General features: G+C 33.5%; 1 protein-coding gene and 1 long non-coding RNA gene across 2 annotated transcripts; one reads left to right on the forward strand and one right to left on the reverse strand.

Annotated features, from left to right (window-relative positions):
- The first annotated feature begins 2,431 nt into the window (after positions 1-2,431).
- LOC132918248 (uncharacterized) lies at positions 2,432-3,480 on the forward strand. Its single transcript, XR_009660430.1, has 3 exons — positions 2,432-2,559; positions 2,762-2,891; positions 3,078-3,480. It is a non-coding gene; the product is annotated as an uncharacterized LOC132918248 (long non-coding RNA).
- Positions 3,481-4,073: 593 nt separating this feature from the next.
- Positions 4,074-9,479, reverse strand: LOC132918221 (uncharacterized). Its single transcript, XM_060979356.1, has 7 exons — positions 8,991-9,479; positions 8,876-8,932; positions 6,220-8,775; positions 5,814-6,136; positions 5,549-5,681; positions 5,193-5,474; positions 4,074-5,125 (listed from the first exon to the last, which is right to left on the reverse strand). Exons 1-7 carry the CDS (start codon positions 9,145-9,147, stop codon positions 4,449-4,451), a joined length of 4,185 nt encoding a protein of 1,394 aa, XP_060835339.1. The 5' UTR covers positions 9,148-9,479; the 3' UTR covers positions 4,074-4,448.
- Between the last annotated feature and the right edge of the window lie 13,623 nt (positions 9,480-23,102).

A 23,102-nucleotide genomic window follows, 5' to 3' on the forward strand; every position in this document is an offset into this window, starting at 1 on the left:
ATTGTTTACGGAAAAAACGATTTATTTCAAGCAGATCTCGTGGACATGCAACAATATTCTAACGTGAATAAAGGGTATAAATATATACTATGTGTTATCGATTGTTTTACTAAATACGCGTGGGCAGTCGCGTTAAAGTCCAAGAAAGGCGAAGAAGTCTCGGCGGCTGCAAATAAAATTTTCGCACAAAATAGCCCTAATCTATTGCACGTCGATCGCGGACGCGAGTTTTACAATAAACATTTCGAAGCTTTAGTGAAAAAATACAATATAAAAATGTACAGTACGTTCAGCGTGCTCAAGGCGTCTATTGTAGAACGGTTCAATCGCACGCTAAAAGAACGAATGTTTAAACAATTTACCGGTAGAGGTTCGCGCGTTTGGACGACTATTTTACCGTCATTAATCGACGACTATAATAAGTCGGTTCATCGAACGATCGGGATGACGCCGGTACAGGCCGACGCGGACCCGACTCGGGTAAAATTGATTCGAGTTATGGAAAATAATAAAAAAATAAAATTTGGCGTGGGCGATAAAGTCCGCATTAGCGTGTACAAAGGAGTTTTCACCAAAGGATATTTACCCAATTGGTCTACGGAAATATTTACAATCATCAAAGTGAATAGAACAACGCCGAGCACATTTATCCTACAAGACTATGCTGGTAGTCCGATAGCCGGCGGGTTTTATGCCGAAGAAATACGTAAAACAAAACTACCCGACGATTATCTGGTGGAAAAAGTAATCCGCACCAGGGGACGGCGTGCATTCGTTCGTTGGCTTGGTTTTACAGACGAACATAATAGTTGGATAAATAAGGACGATCTTAAAATATAAATATAGTTAACGCGATACCATGGATGTGTTCGGTGGTTCGCCGGCTAGTCGGTTGGATAAAAGAATCGCTGACATTAGCGAAAAGTTTACTGAAGAAATCGATTCACATGTTATTTTAATCGAGATGAATAATACAAAAATCGCCGCACTCGAAGAGAAATGTATGAAAGAACTAAGTTTACATGCTAATTTAATAGAGACAAATTATAAAAAAATCTCTACGCTTAATGAAAAGGCTCGGGTTAATGAAATGAAAATAGTTCACCTAGAATCGGCATTCGTGCCGATAGTCGATAAATATTTTTTAGAAAATAATATTAAAATCGCTGATTCTATAAACGCCGTAGAGATTATAAACAAAAATATTGTAGAATTAAAAGCCGCCTTAGCCCAGACGAATGCCGGAATACTTATTCTCGAAAAAAGAATCGCAGATGTATTGATTGTTAATTGATCAGTTATAATTTAGCGTCCTCCCCGGTAAGACGTTAATAATATATATATTATATAAACACGAGCGAAGTAACTTGAACGATGGCGTCAGCTATTCTAGACATTCAGTGCATAATGGGTGCGAATTTTAAATATTTGATAAAAGAAATGTCTATAGTGGACGTACACAGTCGCGCTAGCCAACATTGGATTTTCAAACACACCCAAACACCGCATACGGCTAAAAGCAGAGCCGTGAACATGTGGCTGTATCGTAACTACCATCAACTGTCTATGGATTGTGGAGACGTACAGTATTCTGAAATCGATAGGATTTTAAAATCACTGCATTTTAAATGCATTTACGTGAAAGGCGAAGAAAAAAGGCAAATAATTCAAGACTTCATTCCTCAAGTTGATGTAATCGATATGGGGGCTGATTTAGACTGTCCGCGACTCAACCAACTTCATGTTAATATTAATAATAATAATAATAATAATAATGTTAATCGTATGAAAAATTGTAAACTATCATTTCCGTGCTGTATATACCATATGGATTTAGATCACTCACAATGTACGTATAACAGAATTTTCGCGTTACAGAGGTGGTTTATAAATAATGTATAAAATAATATTATATATCGTGTTTAATTTTATACATAATAATAATGTTGTATGTATATAATATATATGTATCATGCTTAATTTTTTTCATATAATAATATTATATTTTCAAAATAAAATACTTACATATTATATTATTTTCTTGCGACGTTTTTATTTAAAATATATTATGAATGTTTATGTTTACTATATAATATAATATATATATATATATAATGAGCGGATGGTATATCATATTATTATTCTCACGCCATGAGAGATGAATGCATTTAGCATTAGAGACTGCGTATATACATAAGGAATGTAAAATCGATAAACGAATCTCACAGTCATCATCAATAATACACAATGATTTTTTCAATATAAACAGCATTTTCTTGCAACGTTTTTATTTAAAATATATGAATGTTTATAATGTTTACTATATATATAATATATAATAATAATAATATTTTCGGTGAAATATTTACACACCAGGGATCGTTGAGGGTGACTAGTATTATGTGGTGCTATACCAAATAGTGGGAGGTATTGATTTTGTTAATAATGAGTTAATTGTATATCACTCCAGCGGATCAGTATTCAGTTGTCTCCAACAATCGTCTAAGGCAGTACATCTGAATATTTTAATTATATTCGCTCCAGTTATACTTATAAAAAGTAAGTTTTATTTTATTTCTGTTCTGTTCTATTCTATAATAATTATTAATATAACCGAACGAAGGTTTAACCAACTTATTAGTTTTCAACATACAATTATTTTCGAATGAAATAATAATATTATAAAATTATAATCAATTAAAATAAAATTTCAAAAACTAAATTTTAATATTAAAGTTTATAATACTTATTTATTATCTAGATCCGAATTGTTATCACATCAGCGACAACAATAATAACGACAACAACAACAACAACAACAACAACAACAACAACAACAACAACAACAACAACAACGAGAACGAGAACAATATATTCAATTTATACAAAACGTAAGTTTTCTTAAATCTTGTTTTAGCATTATATTTTATACATAAAAATTGTATGTGTTGTGTGCGAGACGTGAGTGTGTGTGTGTGTGTGTTGTCCTCTTAATAATAATAATAATAATAATAATAAACGGTTATTATATAATGGACTATAAGTGATTTGATGATTAATTAATTTTTATTTTACAGTTATTCAAAAAATGAATTTACTTAAGTCCCTCAAGGAACAGTCGGAAGTTCGTAACCTTTCAATTGATGATTTAGTCATCGATATCGAATATAAGATACAATCAATGAAAAAGATGGAAACCGCATTTGGAATGACAGTATCCTGCACGCTGGAAGATCCGGTAATGGGGGGCACTATTAATGTTTTTTTACCAAAATCGGTGAACGTCACCTCTGAAGAGGCGGTCAGTTATAATTTGGGGGAAGTGCCCCCCATCAATTTAATTTTTAAAGGAAAAAACAAAAATAAATTCGTTATCAAATTTGTATAAAGTTTTTGTTTTTTAAATATTATATTCATAATAATGCTATTTTAAATATTTTTGTCATGTTCTTTTTTTTTTTTTTTTTGTTTTATGCTCAATATGCTTATAGGTTTAATACTGTTTGAAATAATAAAAAAACATTTCATTTAATATTTATGCAGAGTATGATATATTATATTATTATAACATTGTATATTTTTTAGAGTAAGTATGCAGTATTTTTACAGAAATCTCTGTAAAATTTTTTTTTTCCAATGCAATTCGTCATCACGCCATGGACCATTTGACCAATGGAAAGACTGCGCATCATCTAGGAAATACAAAAAAAAAAAATAATTTTCAAAATTTTAATTTTAATTTTTAATTTATATATCAAGTGGCTTACTTGAATAAGGACTTAGTATCTCATAATCGGATACATGTGTTTCATCCGAATGAGGTGAGCGCCATGGAAAAGGCTTATTTGGGTCAAAATCTAATGTCCTGTCTCCGTCATCGGTAACATTATTAATATTTAGTGTATAGTGTTCGTAGTCGTATGATTCGGGAAATAATGGCGGTGAAATCTAATATAAAATTAAGCATAATTTATAAAAAAGAAAAAATATTTTAAAATATTTTAGACTTACTGAAGGCGAGTGTAATCTAGCAGGACTGTCGAAAAATGAATATGCTGATGAATCCGACATATTTATTTTCAGATATGCGTTGAACGTCCGTGAATGTAAGTACCAGGTACTTAGTACTTATTGGATAAGGGTGACTATAGAGACTGTGAAAGGGACGACTGTATACGCTAGCTTACGAGTCGATTTTTAATAAATATTTTTTTTCTAGCTCATTATGAAGAGTGGGAAAATTTTAGTAAATATTATCAGTTAACGTTCCACCACTATAAAAAATATAAAATAATGATAGTATTTTTTTTTGAAATCTATGATAAATCTTATCAATTATATAAAAAAAGTAGAAAATGATATTATAATTCGAGCATTAAATATATTTTAATAAATCATATGTACATACAAAAAACAATAATGATAATAATAATGATAACAATGACAATTTATACAATTTTATAATGACCGTGTGCAAGTGTATGCACACGATCGGGTAGAACGTGTCGTTTATCATCCGATCTGTTTAAAGCCAATTTCATTGTTTTAATTGTTTTGATTTTATGTTTAAATGATCGAATCGACACGTTCTCTCTATACGGGGTATATGGTTCATAAGACCGCCGTGTCATTGGTGGTGGTGGTGGTGGAGGCGGGGAAGATGTCGACGACGTTGTCGCCGATGCTGCTGTTGTTGCTGCTGTATGCATGCGTGCGATGACTTGTTGCGCACAAGACGACGCTATCAGCTTACTCGTGCGTGCGTTGAACTCGTCATCGCGTTCATCGGATTCATCGTCGTCGTCGTCGTCGACGGCGAACAAACATCGCTTGTGGTCCTCGAACGTTAGGTGATTGCGTATCACGTGACCTCTAATCCCCTTTGCTCGTATGGTGGTAGCGTTTTCGATGTCATACGCGTAAGATTTAGCGCGTAACGCCACAAACTCGTACATTGTGCGTCCTCCGGTTTCGTCTTTGAACAACCCGGGAATTCTCTTACGCGTCGACGTGTAACACGCGTGATCCGGCGGCAGATTAGAGGTATCCGTACGACTTCTCAAGTTCGGGTTGTCCGCTAAGTCACTGTAAAAGTCGTCCGTCGATACACAATACAAGAGGGAATCTGCGAAGTATAATAATAATAATAATAAAAAAAATTATTTTTCATATTCAGTATGGTATATACGTACCGGTGTCGGTGTACAGCAGAGCAATCTTGCCACCATAATGACGTTTCATGACGTTATAGTGATAATCATACATCAGTGTCTTACTCCGCTCAAGGACTGCAAACCCAATATAAATTGGTTTACAGAAATTAATCATTTTGTTGTGCATAGACACTGCTGCGAGATTTTCACTATAAGTGGTACACTGCTTAAACGTCGGGCGGTTTATGAGTTTTCGCATCCTCTGGGGACATGAAACAAGCTCCATCTCGAAACGATTGCGGACATTCTCCATTGTTTTACCTATGTAAGCGTTAATCCATGACATGAAAACAGAAAATAATAATAATAATAATTATTATTATAATAATAGTTACCGAAAACGCTATTATTTTGATCTTTAAAAAATTTTTCTTCAAACTCATTTGTCGCTCGTTTACGCATTTCCGTATTCAACGCGATGTATGGTGCCAACCACGGGGATTGTCTAAATTCTAATACTCTGTGCACCTGGAACACATAAAAACATTTTTTTTTTTTTTTTTTTTTATTTTGTCATAAAACCGCAATGTATAGTCTTTATATATATTATATATATACAATATACATATACACATATATATATATTATAATAGATATTACCTTATCGACGATCAACCCGTTGGCGATGGCTTGTTTTAGATTTGAATAATGCACGACGTAGTGTACCTTCCGCTCGAACGTGGCCATCAACTTTCGGACGGTAGAGCCGCTCGGAATACTAGCGTGCGGTAGGAACGGTATATCGTTGTGTTCGTCGTGCAGATGACGCGGGTACGAAATGTCGACTTCGTAGACTCTCCCCACGTCATCCGTATCCGTCATCCACTCGAGCTGAGCTAACGCGACGTCCGGATTCCCCGCGTACCACGAAAAACCGCCGTACGGCATATATCCGCTCATGGCCCATCCGTAAAGGTTATTGCCTTTAGAGAAAAAATTAATTAATTAATTAATTAATACACGATCATATATTAGTATTATTATTATTATTATTATATATAATTACAATCTTGATATACGAGCCACGTGTTCGGTTCGTCGGCTTTGTATCCGGGCGTCTTCGGGTTGTTGGCCTTGGCGTGACGCCCGCTCGCCTGTACCAACCCGCCTCGGATTCCGAGCTCGAAAAATAATATCTGCTCGTAATCGGTGAGGAGTTCTAATTTAACCGACGTGAATTTTAACATACAGTCAAAACTGAACCCGGGCGCCGTGTAATAATACGCGGGGTCCAGCTGGTACGTCAACATGCATATGTCGCGGAAATTTTCAAACACGTCGGCGCTGAGCAGTACGTCGATTTCTAGGTACAAATCACTGTAATCGCCGAGAGTCCGGCAACCGAAGTGATTCCATACCAGGGCCGCATGTTCGTAATCGGTATCGCTCACGTGCGTTTCGGCCAACGCACTGTAGAACTCCTTCCTTGCGGGTAGCGCCGTCTCGCGTAATTTTGCGTAGGAATCCGTGTACTCATACGGAAAAACACCTTTGCGCGTCACCAGCGGCATCTCCGTCGGGGTGAACACTTTTGCGACTTCGCGAAACTTGCAAAAGTCTGAGGTCGTAAGGTTCCGCGCCAAGACGGCCAAACTCGACGCCATGAACCGACACGTATCGATAAACCTAACAGCGAACTCGTTGTTGATATATTTCGAAAACGAAATATACTTTTCCTCGCTGTTAGGTATCACCGATATCGTGTTGGTATCATACCCCAACTCGGTCACAATGAAATGCGCGTCGTAATTCGACAGATTGTGTAAAAAGCACGGAACGAATTTCGGCGTTCGTAATGCGAGGTTGCACGCGTTACACAGAGTTTTAAGAAAACGACCTGACAGGTGGTCGTGATGTGCGACCTTGCGGTTACTCGTGGTAAACGTTTTCGCACACAAGTCGCACGCGGTCTTGACTCCATGCGCGCGCACATCCTCAACAGACATTACTATCGGAACGTTGGTCGTCTTGAGCAATTTACATATTCTGTCGGCCACGTCGGTGACGGCAAGCACAAATCGTTTGGCCACATCGTCGGCGGACTCGGAACCGCGATAAACGGTCGGAGTCCGCGCGATACCAAACTGCTCGAGCAGCTCCGCCGGCACACCGTCCGCAGCTACTACCAAAAATCCGTAACTCATCGGGTGATGCGAGTGCAGCGCGGAGGTATTCACCCCGTAGTGCTGCGTCGTTTTCGGCAGGAGGGCCTCGAAATCGGCATACAAAACGAACGGTAGGCGTTGCGTTTTGCGTAGCGCGTCGAACTCGAGTGTTGTCCCTTCTGCCGGCATTACGGGTAAGATTGGTTTGTGCGTACCGCATACCAGACGATGCTGCGCGAGCGCCTCCTCACCGTGTAATTTATACCTCAAAGGTCGGTCGTCAAAACTGGTGAAACACTTTTTACAAAAAAATAAACGGTGCTCGCGATTATTTTTTTGCAAACTAACTAGGCGCGAAAAATTCGAAATATACGTGTAATGGTTATTTTTCTCCGAACCGGCGATCAACAACAAGTCGAAATGATTCGGCTGCTCGTCGTCGACCACCCGCAGCGGGTACGCCGCCGATTGCGTCGAAGATTTATTTTTTTTATTTTTTTTACAATTTTTCACACCGTATACGTTAACCGACGTACCGGGATTAGCTCGCTCGAATAATTTTATCTCCGACACGGGCGTTGGGACTGATAGCGCGGAAAAGTCGTAACGGCACTCCTCGTTCAAATAATTCGCGCCTACTCGTTCACGATGTTCGACTGCTACGTGTTTCACCAGAATCGCCCACTTGAAACACTGACTATCAACGTTTTGTGGGTTTACGACGGCCTTGCGATGTAAAATACTTTCCGGTAACGGCAAGTACGACGAACCACCCATCGGTGTGAACTCGTACACGCCCAAGAGCAGCCCGTCGATACACGATAAGGTGAACCCACTACCCTTGCCCGCGTAAGCGTCTTCTTCGGCGAGAAGAGCGGTTAAATCGCGATCGATCAAACCCGCAACGTCGCTATACGCAAACAATTCCCTCGCGCACGTTTTAAACGCGCGATTCTGGGCAGATTCGTCTTGGTTAGGTACGACATAAGTGGCCTCCAATTTGAGGTTGTATTTAATCGGCTGAATACGCACGCATTCGCGTAATTTGTCGATCAATTCCGGCTCCAGAGAGTGGAGAAAAGCGCGATAACTGACGATGTTATCAACGTTTTTTCTGAAGTACCACACGGTCGTACGTTTAAGTGACGACTCGATTTCAACAAAGCCGGGCGTATTCACCGATTGCATACGCGCCTTTTTTCTTTTGATATTTTTTCGAGTATTTTCCGTATAAGGAGCACAGTGCTGCACCGGCGGCGGCGGCGAAGTCGGTCTCGATGGAGCCGCAGTGGCAGTGGGTGGTGTTTCGGCGGCGACGGGTCGGCTAGAGATGACCGGCGGGCGGGCGGATGGCGAGACCTGAGGCGGGGTAGATGTGACTGAGATGGCCGTCGGAACAGCTGACCGAACGTGCGACGTTGTAGTAGGGGGTGCCCATCTTATAACTGAAGCGCGACCTATCACGAATTATTATAAGATTACGATTTATTAATTAATATTGTCGTTATTATTATTATTATTATTATATTTTATAATAGAAAATAATTTATTATTTACCCATTGTGCCTCCTATCCGCACGGCATTATGAAATTCAGGACTATTTTTAGCAATCTCTATTTTAAAAATAAAATTATTAATAACGTTATAGCAAATAATATTCAATGTACTTACTGTGGCAATTTTGTATATGGGCGATGAGTTTATCCATCCGACTTAATACCTTGCGACATATCCCGCACGAATTCACCGGACCGCCATGGGTTTTAGCGTGTCTGATCAGCACGTTCTTACGGGCGTACACTTTACCGCACGTAACGCAGCTGAACATTTTTAAAATTTAACGAACGTAGAGTTTAAAAAATAAATTTAAGAAAATACGACATGGACGTCAAACACTATAGAGCTCTGAAAATCGTCTGATTCGAAAAAATGTACACGTTATGTAGCTGTTAACCGATTTCTGTATATTGAAGCATAATCAATATTATCGATAATATATGTGAGTGAGGGATGCAATATATATATATATAGTATATAGGAAGTATATACCATGTGTTATCAATAAAATCTGTTCACCCTGATAAACACATTCCATTTCAATGACGAATGACAAAATTAATAAAGATATATATTATGAGTAGGCGTATGCCGCGTATACGAAAAGTATATACTATACTATACTATATATATAGGGTATATACATAGTATATATACTATACTATATAGAGTATATACATAGTATATACTATACCATATACAACTGGCCCGCCATGATGATGACGCGTATATATAATAAGTGTATATACATAGTATATGAAAAGTATATACTATACTATATAGGGTATATACATAGTATATGAAAAGTATATACTATACTATATAGGGTATATACATAGTATATGAAAAGTATATACTATACTATATAGGGTATATATACATAGTATATGAAAAGTATATACTATACTATATAGGGTATATACATAGTATATGAAAAGTATATACTATACTATATAGGGTATATACATAGTATATGAAAAGTATATACTATACTATATAGGGTATATACATAGTATATGCAAAGTATATACTATACTATACTATATAGGTATATATATATATATATATATACATAGTATATGAATAGTATATACTATACTATAAAGAGTATATATATATAATGGGTGGGCGGTCCGGCGGCGGCGGCCGGCCGCAGGCGGTCCGAGGCCGGGGACATCCGCGTGACGTACGTTCTGGGGTTCTGTGACGCACACTGGCCGGGAACTTGGTGTTCTGGGGTTCTGTGACGCGCATAGGCCGGGAACTTGGGGGTTCAGTGACGTACACAGGCCGGGGACTTGGGGGAGGGGACTGGGGTTCTGTGACGCGCACAGGCCGGGAACTTGGGGGTTCAGTGACGTACACAGGCTGGGACTTGGGGGAGGGGGTGGGTTCGGTGACGCGCACAGGCCGGGAACTTGGGGGTTCAGTGACGTACACAGGCCGGGGACTTGGGGGAGGGGACTGGGGTTCTGTGACGCGCACAGGCCGGGAACTTGGGGGTTCAGTGACGTACACAGGCTGGGACTTGGGGGAGGGGGTGGGTTCGGTGACGTAAACAGGCCGGGGACTTGGGGGAGGGGACTGGGGTTCTGTGACGCGCATAGGCCGGGAACTTGGGGGAGGGGGAACGTTTAGGGTTCACAGAGCGGGGTTTAGGGTTCACAGAGGAGGGCGGGATGGTGAAGCGGAGAGGGGCCAGAACCGGCCATTTCATACTACTAACTCTGATTATTGATACAGATTAGGGTGGCAAACACTATGAAAAATACGGGAATGCGAGAATTCCGAATTCACATAAGTACACAATAATAACGTATCGCAGACCGCAGTGAATATTGGTAGTGGTCTGGTATTCAATCAATATTTTGCAACCCGCAAGTGAGATACTATTTCGGTGGTCTTGGATTTCGATTTACCGCTGGCTATCAGACGACGGCAACGACGGTGGAAATTCGGTCCGTCGCGCGTGGTACGCGGCAAAAGACCAGTTTTTTTTTACGCGTCTGGTGTGGTTTTATTTTCGAACGCCTCTCTTCGCACCGCGGTCCGATTATAATAATTATAATTATATACAGTTTTAGCGATAAGCATTAATAAAACCGCCGCCAAGACGTCCCGCGCGTACTGTACATGTACCTATATAATATAATTATATTAATATACATCCGTTTCCCGATCATCATTATTAATGAAACGTTCGCGTCGCGTCTTTCTCTGTGCGCGCGTCTATATACAAAAAAAACCCTTTTTTTTCCCAAGACAATAATTAATCATAATTCGAAACACGGGTTCGAGATGTGTGTGTGTGTGTGTGTGTGTGTGTAGTGTGTGTGTTTAATAGTGTGCGGGATGCGTTTTATATTATTATTATTATTATATTCTTACCTCGCGCGCATATTATAATCTAATCTATTTATAATAATAGCAACAACAACAACATATCTCACCTGAACCGCCGCCTTTGATGGATGATGGTCAACCGGTCGGTCGCGCGCGCTCCCCGGCGACGGTAATCGATTTGGAAAACGATTTTTTAAAACCGTACACCACAATAATTTGACGGCGGCGGGGTGGAGTGAATATTATTACTTGCACGCGCATGTAGGTGAAAATCGCTACGCTTACACCTATATAGTTGTGTAGAAGAACACAAACTAGACATACGTGACGGAGCAAACGGGGTTATAAAATACGTATGTTGTATTGTATACGATTACCAAATTAAAAACAACGGTGAGCACGACTGTCGGACTGTCCCATCGAGTTCTTTGATCTCTCAGTTTCCACTGGTTCCAGGGAATCAAGATTACGAGTTTGATGGTTTATTATAATTAAATCTATATTAAAAATAGTATATGTGTATGACATAGTATCGCTACGTGACACATATTGAGTGATGCGTTTAACATTAGACACGTATAACTGAGTTATCGAACATTTTAAAATTTTTTCTCGATTTTGAGAAGAGAAATTTGTTGGATGACTTAGAAAAGTGAAAACTAATACATTCAACATCTACATTCTATGACGATAACGTTATTTATTAAAAGATTTTTTTGTACGATAGCCGCTATATCTTATCCATATTGCATTTAATACTAAATGCTAAGAGTAATATTGGAATTACAATTTGGTATCTGTATAAATGTAGGTATCGGACTGTTAATACAGTTAACCTTACATAGTAATCTATATAGTAATATAATCTATATTTTATTCTGTGTGTAACACTATACCAAAGCATACGACATGTAGGTGGGTATATAATATAATCAACTTTTTTTCCTTTGCCACGTTTCCCCATTCTACATTTAATTGGTAGTGATACTAATTATTTTTAGATAAATGCATTATACGTCATATTTTGACTAGGGATTCAAGATTCCATCCTGTCTTAAAATTTGTTTTCTAGATAATATGTACATTAAAACACATTTATAGGTATAAGGTATGTATACAAGCAAAAGTTTACAACGCGTCTTGGTAACTTACCTATAATCATATTACATACGAACACATGATATGTACATATATAATAATATTATTACCTATTTTATTGTTATTACATATTATTCGTAAGCCGCGCGGGCACGGGGATTGCCACCGGTTTTTGCGATACCATCATCGTGTGATAAACGGTCCTGATAAACAGGTTTGTTGTTTTTGTTTTTTTTAGACACTTGTATCGCTCAAATGTATCATCGTCGTATTTTAATTTATAATTGCGCAGTTTTCACCATCTCTCTTGCGCGCATGCAAAACCCTTTTTTTACAGTCGACGACGTTAATACGCCGATTACAACGTATTTATACGCACGGCGGCTACTAGTTTTTCTTATATTATGATATAGGCACGTCAACGACGTGACAAATGTGCGCGCGCCCGCAGTTCATTTTTTATCATCACAAATATTTTTTTGTAGTTTTTAATCACTTACATGCATGCACGGTATTATTAATTCGTAAATATATTCCTACTGTGGGCCATAGGTCTTGTAAAATATTTTATACATTATAGTGTTCGCATCAAATAATAATAATAAGACAATATTTTACTTAAACATGAAATGGACGCTAATATCAATTTCTGAGCATAAAAAGTCACTATATATAAAGTGAGCATTATATTTGATCCAGTTGAGTTTAAAGTGGATTGATCTTAATATATTATGTTAATGCTGGCGACTGACCGTATCAATTATAATGATATACCGGAATCCGGAATTTATAATTTATACCATTTATCTATATACAGTGTATTCGATAATACGATAATAATAGTTTTTTTTCGGTAACTACATTAAATCACGGTACTTATAATGAATCACGGAATATCTATAGTGTTCTCGAATACTAAAAATACCGGGTTATTGGTAATTAACCCTGCCCCAGTAAATGAGTGTATTTTACCCATACCCGTGGAATAAAGGTGTTATTTCCGGCATTTCCGCTTTCGATTTGTCGGATGAAGGGTAAAACAATAAGAATTCGGACCGTGTAAAATGGCATCTGCACGCACATCAGATGATTTCATTCACATCAGAAAAGTGAACGTTTTGGAATAATACATTTCCTACCTTTTTTTCGTGATGTATGTGGTACAAACCGTATTCGGTCTGCAACGGTTGAAGTAGTTTATACACATAAGCGAGACGTTATAGGTTTATGTTTTATGCATTAGAGTGTGGCGTATTGTTTCTGTATTAATGTTATACTGTTATAGCGAGACTGCTTGAGCGAAGGAGTGTTCTTATAATATATGTTTTAATATATATTATGAATCGCGTTAAAATGTACATAAATCTTATCTAATATAGTAATTATTAAAACCGCACTTTTGTTATAAATGTTATAAATTATTATAATTACGCGTTTAATTTGTATAATATTGTCGACGACGCGCTTTGAAGATAAATATCTATATATAGGTACAGCGTCATACATATATTTATTATAAATTCGTGATGAACGAAGAAAACGCGCATTTACTCCAATGTACCATAGAAACTATATGTCTATATTTCTATAATATGTAATAGATTTCATTAAAATATATCTTGTGTAAATGTATGCTATTATATTATGCATTATAGTTATTAAAAAAAATGTAAATATCTAAATTATCTGCATGATTTCCGAATTAGGTAAATTTTATTAGTAATTGTTTATTAAAAAATCGATACATTAACTATTGTCTATTTTTTAAATTATGAGCGTAACAATGAATGTATGATTTTATAATGATGATTATTTTTTTAATTGATTAGATTTTTTTTTTGTGCGTGTATTTGAATAATTAATTTTAGGTAGATAAAATGCTTTGATCATCAATTTCGATGGGGAAATTGGTTCTAGTTGATACTTTTGAGGGGTAAAAAATAAAAATTAAAAATTCCCGATAAAAAATAAACAATTAAAAACATTTGCTATAATTTTAAATTAATTGTTATAAGTATTGTCTTTGCTCAGAAACCTTTTTCATAATATACTACGATTTATTATTGAATTAAAGTTTAACACGCCCATCACAACTAGTGTCTATCAATTACGAGGTACTTACACTCAAGTACTCGAGTCTTACTGTACAGCTGAGCGGTGGTTAGCTATACTTTCCCACTTTTTAGTTTTCTTGTTGCTACTTAGATATACCTTCTATTCAAACATTCACTAATATCTGAACAGCTGGTGAATTGTGACTTCAGTTGAACCTGTAAAATTAGTTCATCCAATGCCACCGACTAATATTATCTTTTAATAATTTCTATAAATTTATTCTGGTTAAAAAATAGCTAAATGACAACTTTAATTTGATATTATATTTTATCACCGTTGTTCGTCATCATTTTTGTTTTAATACGCATTTAATATTCGTAGGCTTGTTGTAAGTAGGTATACCTATGAATTCAAAGTTGTTATATAGTTGACGCAGTTTCAGCAACCTGACGTGACATTACAACACAATATGTAGTTTACGACGACATGTGATGGCTGCATCGAGCAAATGCCAAGGTATATTATATTACATATTTACATGTGACCCATAATTATAATGTCTCTTCTGTTTTTGGATCTCATATTTTTAGTGACAAAACATCGTTGTATATTTGCATTATAAAATATACGCGCCTGCCCGTTAGTCGCGGTCGTTCAAGAATATCGTGGGTAACATCGCGATGAAATATTATTCAAACCACTATATATTATTATGCGCTATAATAATTGTAGTCATTCGTTTTCTCATCCTCGTTTGAAGTTTAAATACATGTATATATTATAATACTTACTAATATACGATACATTTATAAATATTCAAATCTGCAGAAAGTTGCAACTGAGAGTCAAATGTCACCTAATTTATATAATGTATAAACTGCAACGGCTATTATTTCGTTATTTAGTATACGTGAAGATAGATAAATTGTATTTAAAAAAATTAAAAAATTAAAATATATAAGTAAGTAAATTATAATATTATACATTTACAAGAATATCTGACCCGAAGTAACATTTTGTGCTAAAATATCAAATGAAGAATTATCTTTGCCATAGCCGACTCACAGGTAGTTGGTTAACTCAAAGCAAAAAGTTTTGTTTGGAATAAATTAAAATATGATTATATATATGTCACACAGAAATGCAGTATTATAATATAATATATGTACACTCGACACCTGGTTACGATGCTGGTTTGTACACCGGTGTTGACTTATTTAAATACTTTATGTGATATATAGCGGCTTAAATAAAAAAAAAACCATCAATGACAATAAATTTAAATGGTCGATTAGAAAAATGCTTTTGCAGTCAATAACTGTTTAACATTTAACGTTATAATGACGTCGAAAGCGTGCGTTGTGATAAATTTAATATAGTTTTACTATCATTCATCTACCGTTGATCCGATTTACACTTATTAGAACCTTGGACACAATCGATATTATATTTTATTGATTTATATTATTAACTATATGAAAGTAATAGTAATTATATCTTAATTCGCGCGTCTTTATTATAACTACTTAATAACATAATTATATTTAGATCATAACACGGACCTTGTCCGTTGAAAAACACGTCCAATAATCGTTGCAGCGTTCGTATTAAATATTATTTAATCGAAATCGATGTTATAATAATATGATCAATTATACAGATCGTATAATAATGTAATCACACACAACAACTTCCTATATAAAAATATAGGTACACATGTAATTTTATCAAACTTAACCTTGTATCTTGTTTTAACTTATATTATAAAAGGATATATGCGTATATACATTATCTAATTACTGTTTATTATTAAAAATAATTGTTTTCGAAAAGATTTTTTTATGGTACAACATTTTTCTAAATAATGGAAATCGAATAAAAACATGTCTGTTAACAGAATTGTACTTTGTATATTATAATAGTTTTCTGTAAACCTGTTTTTATCAAAATCTTTACCATTTTTGGATATAAACTGAACTCAGTTTGAACTATTTTTTTACGTCGACGACGATTTATCACTGCTTTCAAATTTATAAAAGATACCGGCTATCGTGGCCCACCCATCTCACGAACCTTTTTTTTTTTATAATATGCACATGACGTTTATACGTTGTTAAGTCAGGTCCTAATATCGGTCTCTCGTCGTGAAATTTATAGGTCTTATATATTATATTATTTACCAACATGAATATTGTAATACCTATGTGGTTACTATATCACCTATATCTTAGCAATAGTAAAATGTAGGTATAAATATATAACAAAATTTATCACAGTGAGTTAAAAAAATGTCTTTCCATATCTGTGAAACATTATTATTACTTACCAGTATGAAAATGTCCTGTCATTAAGATAAACCTACTTATAATATATATATATATATATACATAACAAACCATTATTTCGTTTTCAGGGATATGTTGTATTTGTAATTAACTAATAAAAAATATATCGAGAATTGTATGGTGGCAGTAGGTTTATATCAGTATATACAATAATATACAGTGTTTTAACACGAAATACTCATTATCTCGGAAAAAAAAATGTCTTGACATATATAATTTAAAGTTATTTGAGCTCTACGCCTTGAATAAATATTTTCATTTTTTAATAACAATGATTTTTTAAGTTTATATAATATCAATAACCGTATTTATTCATCTGGAGCAGAATACTAAAAAAAAAAATTATCCAAATACTTGTTTTTATTAATAATTATTTATTAGTTTTTAGATAATTGGAGTGATAGACTACACATTTTACAAGATTTTATTTGTCACTTTACAATTTACATATAATATGTAAAGTTGAAATGTTAATAAATTAATAAAAAAAAAAATGAATATCTTATTTAACAATTTATTATAAAAAAAATATTTTTTATGGAATAAAGTAACAGTTTAAAAAAAAAAAATCAATAATCTTATACTCGTACCATAAAGTCAACTAAGTGGTATACCGTATAAAATCATCCTGTATATAGGTTTACTGGATTAACCGTATAGATGGGTACCTATGTCCTATATAGCTATATATACATATAAATATACGATAAAATCTGTCTGATTTATTTCGTGATGTTCAACATTTAATTAGGTCGAACGTGTTTAAGACACTGCAACACTCTTATTATTATACATGTCGTGTTAGTGTAAATACTACAGTAGAAACAGCAATGTATACCTATGGTACCTGCATATATAATAATAATATAAAGTATATAATATTATAATGCGGTCAATGGATTTTAATCAATTTTTGGTAAATTTAACTGATGCAATACAATGTAAGTGTGAACATGTTATAAAGCAATGTATACCTACCTACTTAATTCCGGTTTTCGTTATTTTTTTCCCAAAACTCTTCTGTTTTGAGATTAAGTATATACAATAATAATATAATTTATATATATATATATTCCTCTAATGGTATTTACCCTTAATAATGAAGCAAACAGAACACATTTTAACATAAAACGGTACAGACGTACATAATAATATGTATATTATTACAGTCGATTTATACTCATATACATAAACTTGTATATACATTTACGTTTAGCTTGTTGTGCACTATACACATTATTATTTCGTGTACTAAACACCAAAATAAGAAGTCGTTTTATTTATGTTAACGACAAAAATATTATATTTTAGCTGTACCTATAGATTTTCAAACTCGTTTTGTTCTATAAAATTTGAATATCGAACATTATCCAAATATAACATAAAATAAGTTATATGTAAACACTTGATGAAATTTATAAATTAGATGTATTAAATAAATAGTTCTAAAAATATGTTGTTTAATATCACTATTATACATTCAATTGTACTCATCTAAAAACTGTGTTGGCACATTAAATTGTAAGAATTTTCATTAAAGATGATATGCTATTAAACTAGGTATTTATAAGCCAAGTTTTGAATTAAGGATGAGTATGATTAAGTGAAAAATAATCTGCGATAAACGAATTGCTATTATGATTTATATACTGTTGTCTACTTCATCATTTTCTATTTTGAATTTGATAAATTAAATTTTATTACTTTATAAAATGACAATTTGTGATAATTTATTATTTTTACTTACAAGTGTCAGATAATTTGAAAAACCGTGTGTTTGACAGTATAATATTATAGCCATATGTACTTATGAGCTGTAATAAATTGTATAATAAATACAACAAATTGTATATAATTTGTGATACTTGAATAACTGATTTTGTATGAATGTGCGCAGTTGTTTATATGAACCTTCTTTCATTTTGTTTTTAAATTATTTCAATAATCTCAACAGCAATAAAAATCGTTCAATTTCGTAAAATGTCGATCATCAGAAAAAAAACCAATCGTTGGTCATGATTCATAAGTTATTTAATTATTTAATTTATTTTTTGAATATTAAATAAAAAAACAATTTTATTTAATAGATACAATTTTTAATTTAAATATTTAATTATTTAAAAAAATGTTTGTACAATAAAAAAATTATTTCATATTTATTAATAATAATAAAACAAACGTATTAGGTATATAATTGTTTATTAACTTAATATAAAAATGTATATAAATTACCTATATAAATGTATTTCTATTTTTCATTTCTATAACTAATTAGAAGTCCTAAACTTATAAAAATTGAATGAGGTACTTAACAACTTTAAATTTATGTTTAATGTTTCATTTTTAAATTATACTAAAGAAAATCTTTAACAACTCAAAAAGACAATCAGAAATAATATATCTTTAAATGATAAAAATGAGATAGTCTTTTATAATAAACAATACTTTGATTTTATTTCAAGTTTAAATGACAGTTTTCCTGTATCCAGAAGTAAAATTAGTATATTAATGTAATAATTCATTATTTATCATAACACAATTATTGCTATTTCACTAAAAATATTGATAACGGTTCTAATGTATTCTATACGCGGTAGTCTAAACAAGTCAATAGTTAATATATAGGTATTATATAGTAAATACAGGTAAATCGAAAATAGTCTAATACTCTATCCGAATTGTCTATGGGGTGTGGAGAATTAAGAGAAATTTCCACGTTTATATTATTTTGTTTGAGAGCATATAACATCGTATTAATGGAATATTTATGTATACCTTATAACTATTATTATATATATTATAGGTTTAGATATATTTTAATATAATATCGTCCGATCGTTAGCATAGAGTCATTTTAATCGGTCGACGGATTTTCGATTTAACAACGGCATCGCGAGCGATGCGGCGTACTCGTATGTTAAAAATAATAAATGACGGAAAATACACACTATTTTGTGCGTATATTATTATAAATTATAATAAATAGGAAAAGAATAAAATATATTATTTGAAAAAAAAATCCAAGGAAATGAATGGTGGTACAACGCAATACTATTATAATATTGTATGACGTACCTATATAATAAAGTATATTATATCGTGTGTGCGGTAAGTCGTCCGTTGTGGGCGGTCGAAAACAATATAGTCATATGATACTATATACATATATGTATTTAAATTTACCTACGTGTGTATAATACATATTATATATAAGTAATACGCGCGTAATGGGTCGGCGGAAAACACGTAAACGCGCGCCGGTATATACTAAACGTTGCACGAGCAGCAAAGAGCAAATACAAGCACACACACACACAGACACATACGCACACCATACTTACATATTATACACATAAATATACGTACGTATGCATAATATTGTGTGTGAGTACAAGTAGGTATACTACCTAAACGCATTTATATATACCTAATATTAATGGGTGCAGTCAGCGGCGGCGGCCTTCCATTTATAAACAAATATTGAAAAAGAATATTGATGAGCCCCTTAACAGGCGTGTTATTTGAAACGTTTTGTGCTCTTGCGTATATATTTAATACACGTATAGTAAACCTACAATATACTGAAAACCGTAAACTCTTTAAAGACTAAGAACGCGATTGGCGGGCGGCGCATTCGGTTTGCCAATATATAATACACGCCGCACGAGAAGTCTCATTTGTATAGGTACTAATGTTATAATAATATGTATAATACGTGTGTAATATGCCCAAGGGCATTGACGAGTTAATAAGTTAAAGTTGAGTTATTTTTAACTTGTATTACAGCTTAACGAGTTACTTTTGTTTTATATATTATTAGGTTTTCCGTGTCTTGATCGAGTACACAGTACACACATTGACTTAATAAATAAAGCGCCCAATGATATTTGTTAAAATCATGTTATATGTTCAATATGCAATTTTTCATAAAAATCATATATTATACCGTTATCACAGTTTAAAAAAAAAAACAATTGGATTTAGTAAAGGTTTTTAAATTTGCAATGGTATTTAAATTGTGTTCTTATTTAAAACATGAGATTTGATATAATAATAAAATATGGGTAACTTATTATGAACCTAATTAAATATTATTAGTTATTACTTAAGCTATGTCATGACGTGGGTGCAACAGTATAATATTATACATACAGTAATTGTAAGTGGATGTAAATATGAATTCTACTTCGTGTAGTTATTTTGACTTTTATTATAATAACTCAAATGTTGGTGATTATAGTCTGAATGCTATCAAACTTAAAGGTAAGTAAGAACATTATCTATGTGTTCTCTTGTTGCTTGTTATGCTTATGAGTTATGACTTTATGAATATCTAAAACATCCACATTTAAAAATCAGTATCACTCGTTTAAAAACTAAAATATTGTGAAAATTCAATAAAAGAGCACAGAAAAAGTTCTTATTTTTAAATCTAATAATATCAAATTAAATTCTCTAATTTTAAAGGTCTCTTATGTTGTCCAGTTATAAGTCGGTGACAACACATATGTGAACGTCACGTCCTTAACTATAATTAATAGATAATAGTAAATACCTAGTTAGGTTATTACTTATAAGTTATAGTATTATAACCATAAGTATATTATGCCTATAGTATTACACAAATCCGACTATCCATCGAAGGTAAAAATTATACCTTTTTGTAGTTTTAATTCACTTCTATAAATCGTTTGGTTGTAAATTTACAAATGTATTTAAGTCGTTAATGAATTTCTTTCTATCGTGACTACCTATATATAATATTATAATAGTTTTTATTCGAAATTTATTTTAATTAAATTATATTTAATCGCAAACGGTTTATTTTTCTATTGCGTTGTCAGTATAATAAATTTCAGTAGTATAACACAAGGACTTTGCAGTTAACTGAAAATCAATTTTATTAAATCTCGTGATTAATAAATAGCGCTTTAAGTCTTTTTTTATTTACCTCGTTTACGTGTTATCCATTACAACTGAATAATAATAATAATACATGGATTGGCTGGCGGGTGAGTATATATACAAATGTATAATATTATCGCACGACGCGTATAACGCTATTACTCAAATATATATATTATCAGTCGCTATTAGAGTTTACATTATATTATGTATTATTACAATATCTATAGGTACGATAATATACTTTCCGTAGGATTAAGTTTATCCTACACGCACGACGGCGACGACGGACGCGGCCTAGCATAACTTTCAATCGACAGTTTTAACGATCATTACAACACGTTCAATGTCATTACTATTTGAATATTTACAGTAGATAAAATTGTTTTCATATAAATTTATATTATCACGTGAATATAGAATTATGGTATAGACCATAGACGCGATGACGACGATGACGTAGGACGCACAATATATTCATAGGTACCTACCTATATATTATGTTATTTATAAATACAATAAAGCAAGGTACCTATATCCATAAAACTGCAGCGCATATTAGACCTATATAAATACGCGCAGTGATAAAATCTTTCGCACAATCTTGTGAAACCATACGCGATATCATAGGTGTAAGTATATGTATATATAATTATTGTGTGTGCATGAGTAAATATTACGGGACGCAGATTGCGGTGGCAAAATTCGAACGAGTGTTATATTGTTTTATTATTATTATATTTATACGCTTACATATACTCGAGTACTTGTATATTATATTATACCTTTTTGTTTTATATAACCATAATAACCACCGCGAACGGCGAAACCATAATTTATTCCTCCGCATAAACGCTAGGTACCTATTATATATATATATATGTATCTACGCGCGTGTGCATTTAAATTTGGCAGTAAAACCGTCGGCTACGACGTTAATTAATTTTGCGCAACGTTCAAAATTCGTGATATTTGTGGGTGGATTTTATAATAATGCCGTGATTTTTTTTTCGATTTTTGTTTCCGATGCGGCCATGCGGGTCGTTGTAATCGCATCCTAACGCAACAATATAATATGTAATATTATTACACATTATATTATAATACGGTTAAATGACGGTAATTATTATATGCGCGATTGGCCGTGTGCGTTTTGGTACATATTATTATTATTAAACATTAAAATATTAATTACACACATTATAATATTATGTATAAGTGTATAACCAAACGGTGGCCGGGAATGGATGCAGTGTGGGTGCCTCGGTAGTTTCATATAGGTATATATTATATACCCCACAACATGTAAACACGTCACATTACTCATATTATATCGGTAGTATTATTTGCAGAAACCACATTAATATACTTACTGGTTTGCAGACGCGGATCCAAAGGGAGGTAATAGGGTGCTATAGTACCTCCTTGACATATTGCTTCCTAGAAAACAAATACTTTACACAACATGTATTTTTTAGTA

The sequence above is a fragment of the Rhopalosiphum padi genome, chromosome 1 (genome assembly GCF_020882245.1).
Source record: "Rhopalosiphum padi isolate XX-2018 chromosome 1, ASM2088224v1, whole genome shotgun sequence".
Lineage (NCBI taxonomy): Eukaryota > Metazoa > Arthropoda > Insecta > Hemiptera > Aphididae > Rhopalosiphum > Rhopalosiphum padi.

Excerpts from the sequence above, each read along its gene's own strand:
- LOC132918221 (XM_060979356.1), bottom strand. The coding sequence starts at position 9,147 with ATGTTCAGCTGCGTTACGTGCGGTAAAGTGTACGCCCGTAAGAACGTG. Across the intron at positions 8,933-8,990 it reads CCATATACAAAATTGCCACA|AGATTGCTAAAAATAGTCCT; the intron begins GTAAGTACATTG and ends TTTTTAAAATAG. Across the intron at positions 6,137-6,219 it reads GTGGCTCGTATATCAAGATT|GCAATAACCTTTACGGATGG; the intron begins GTAATTATATAT and ends TTTTCTCTAAAG.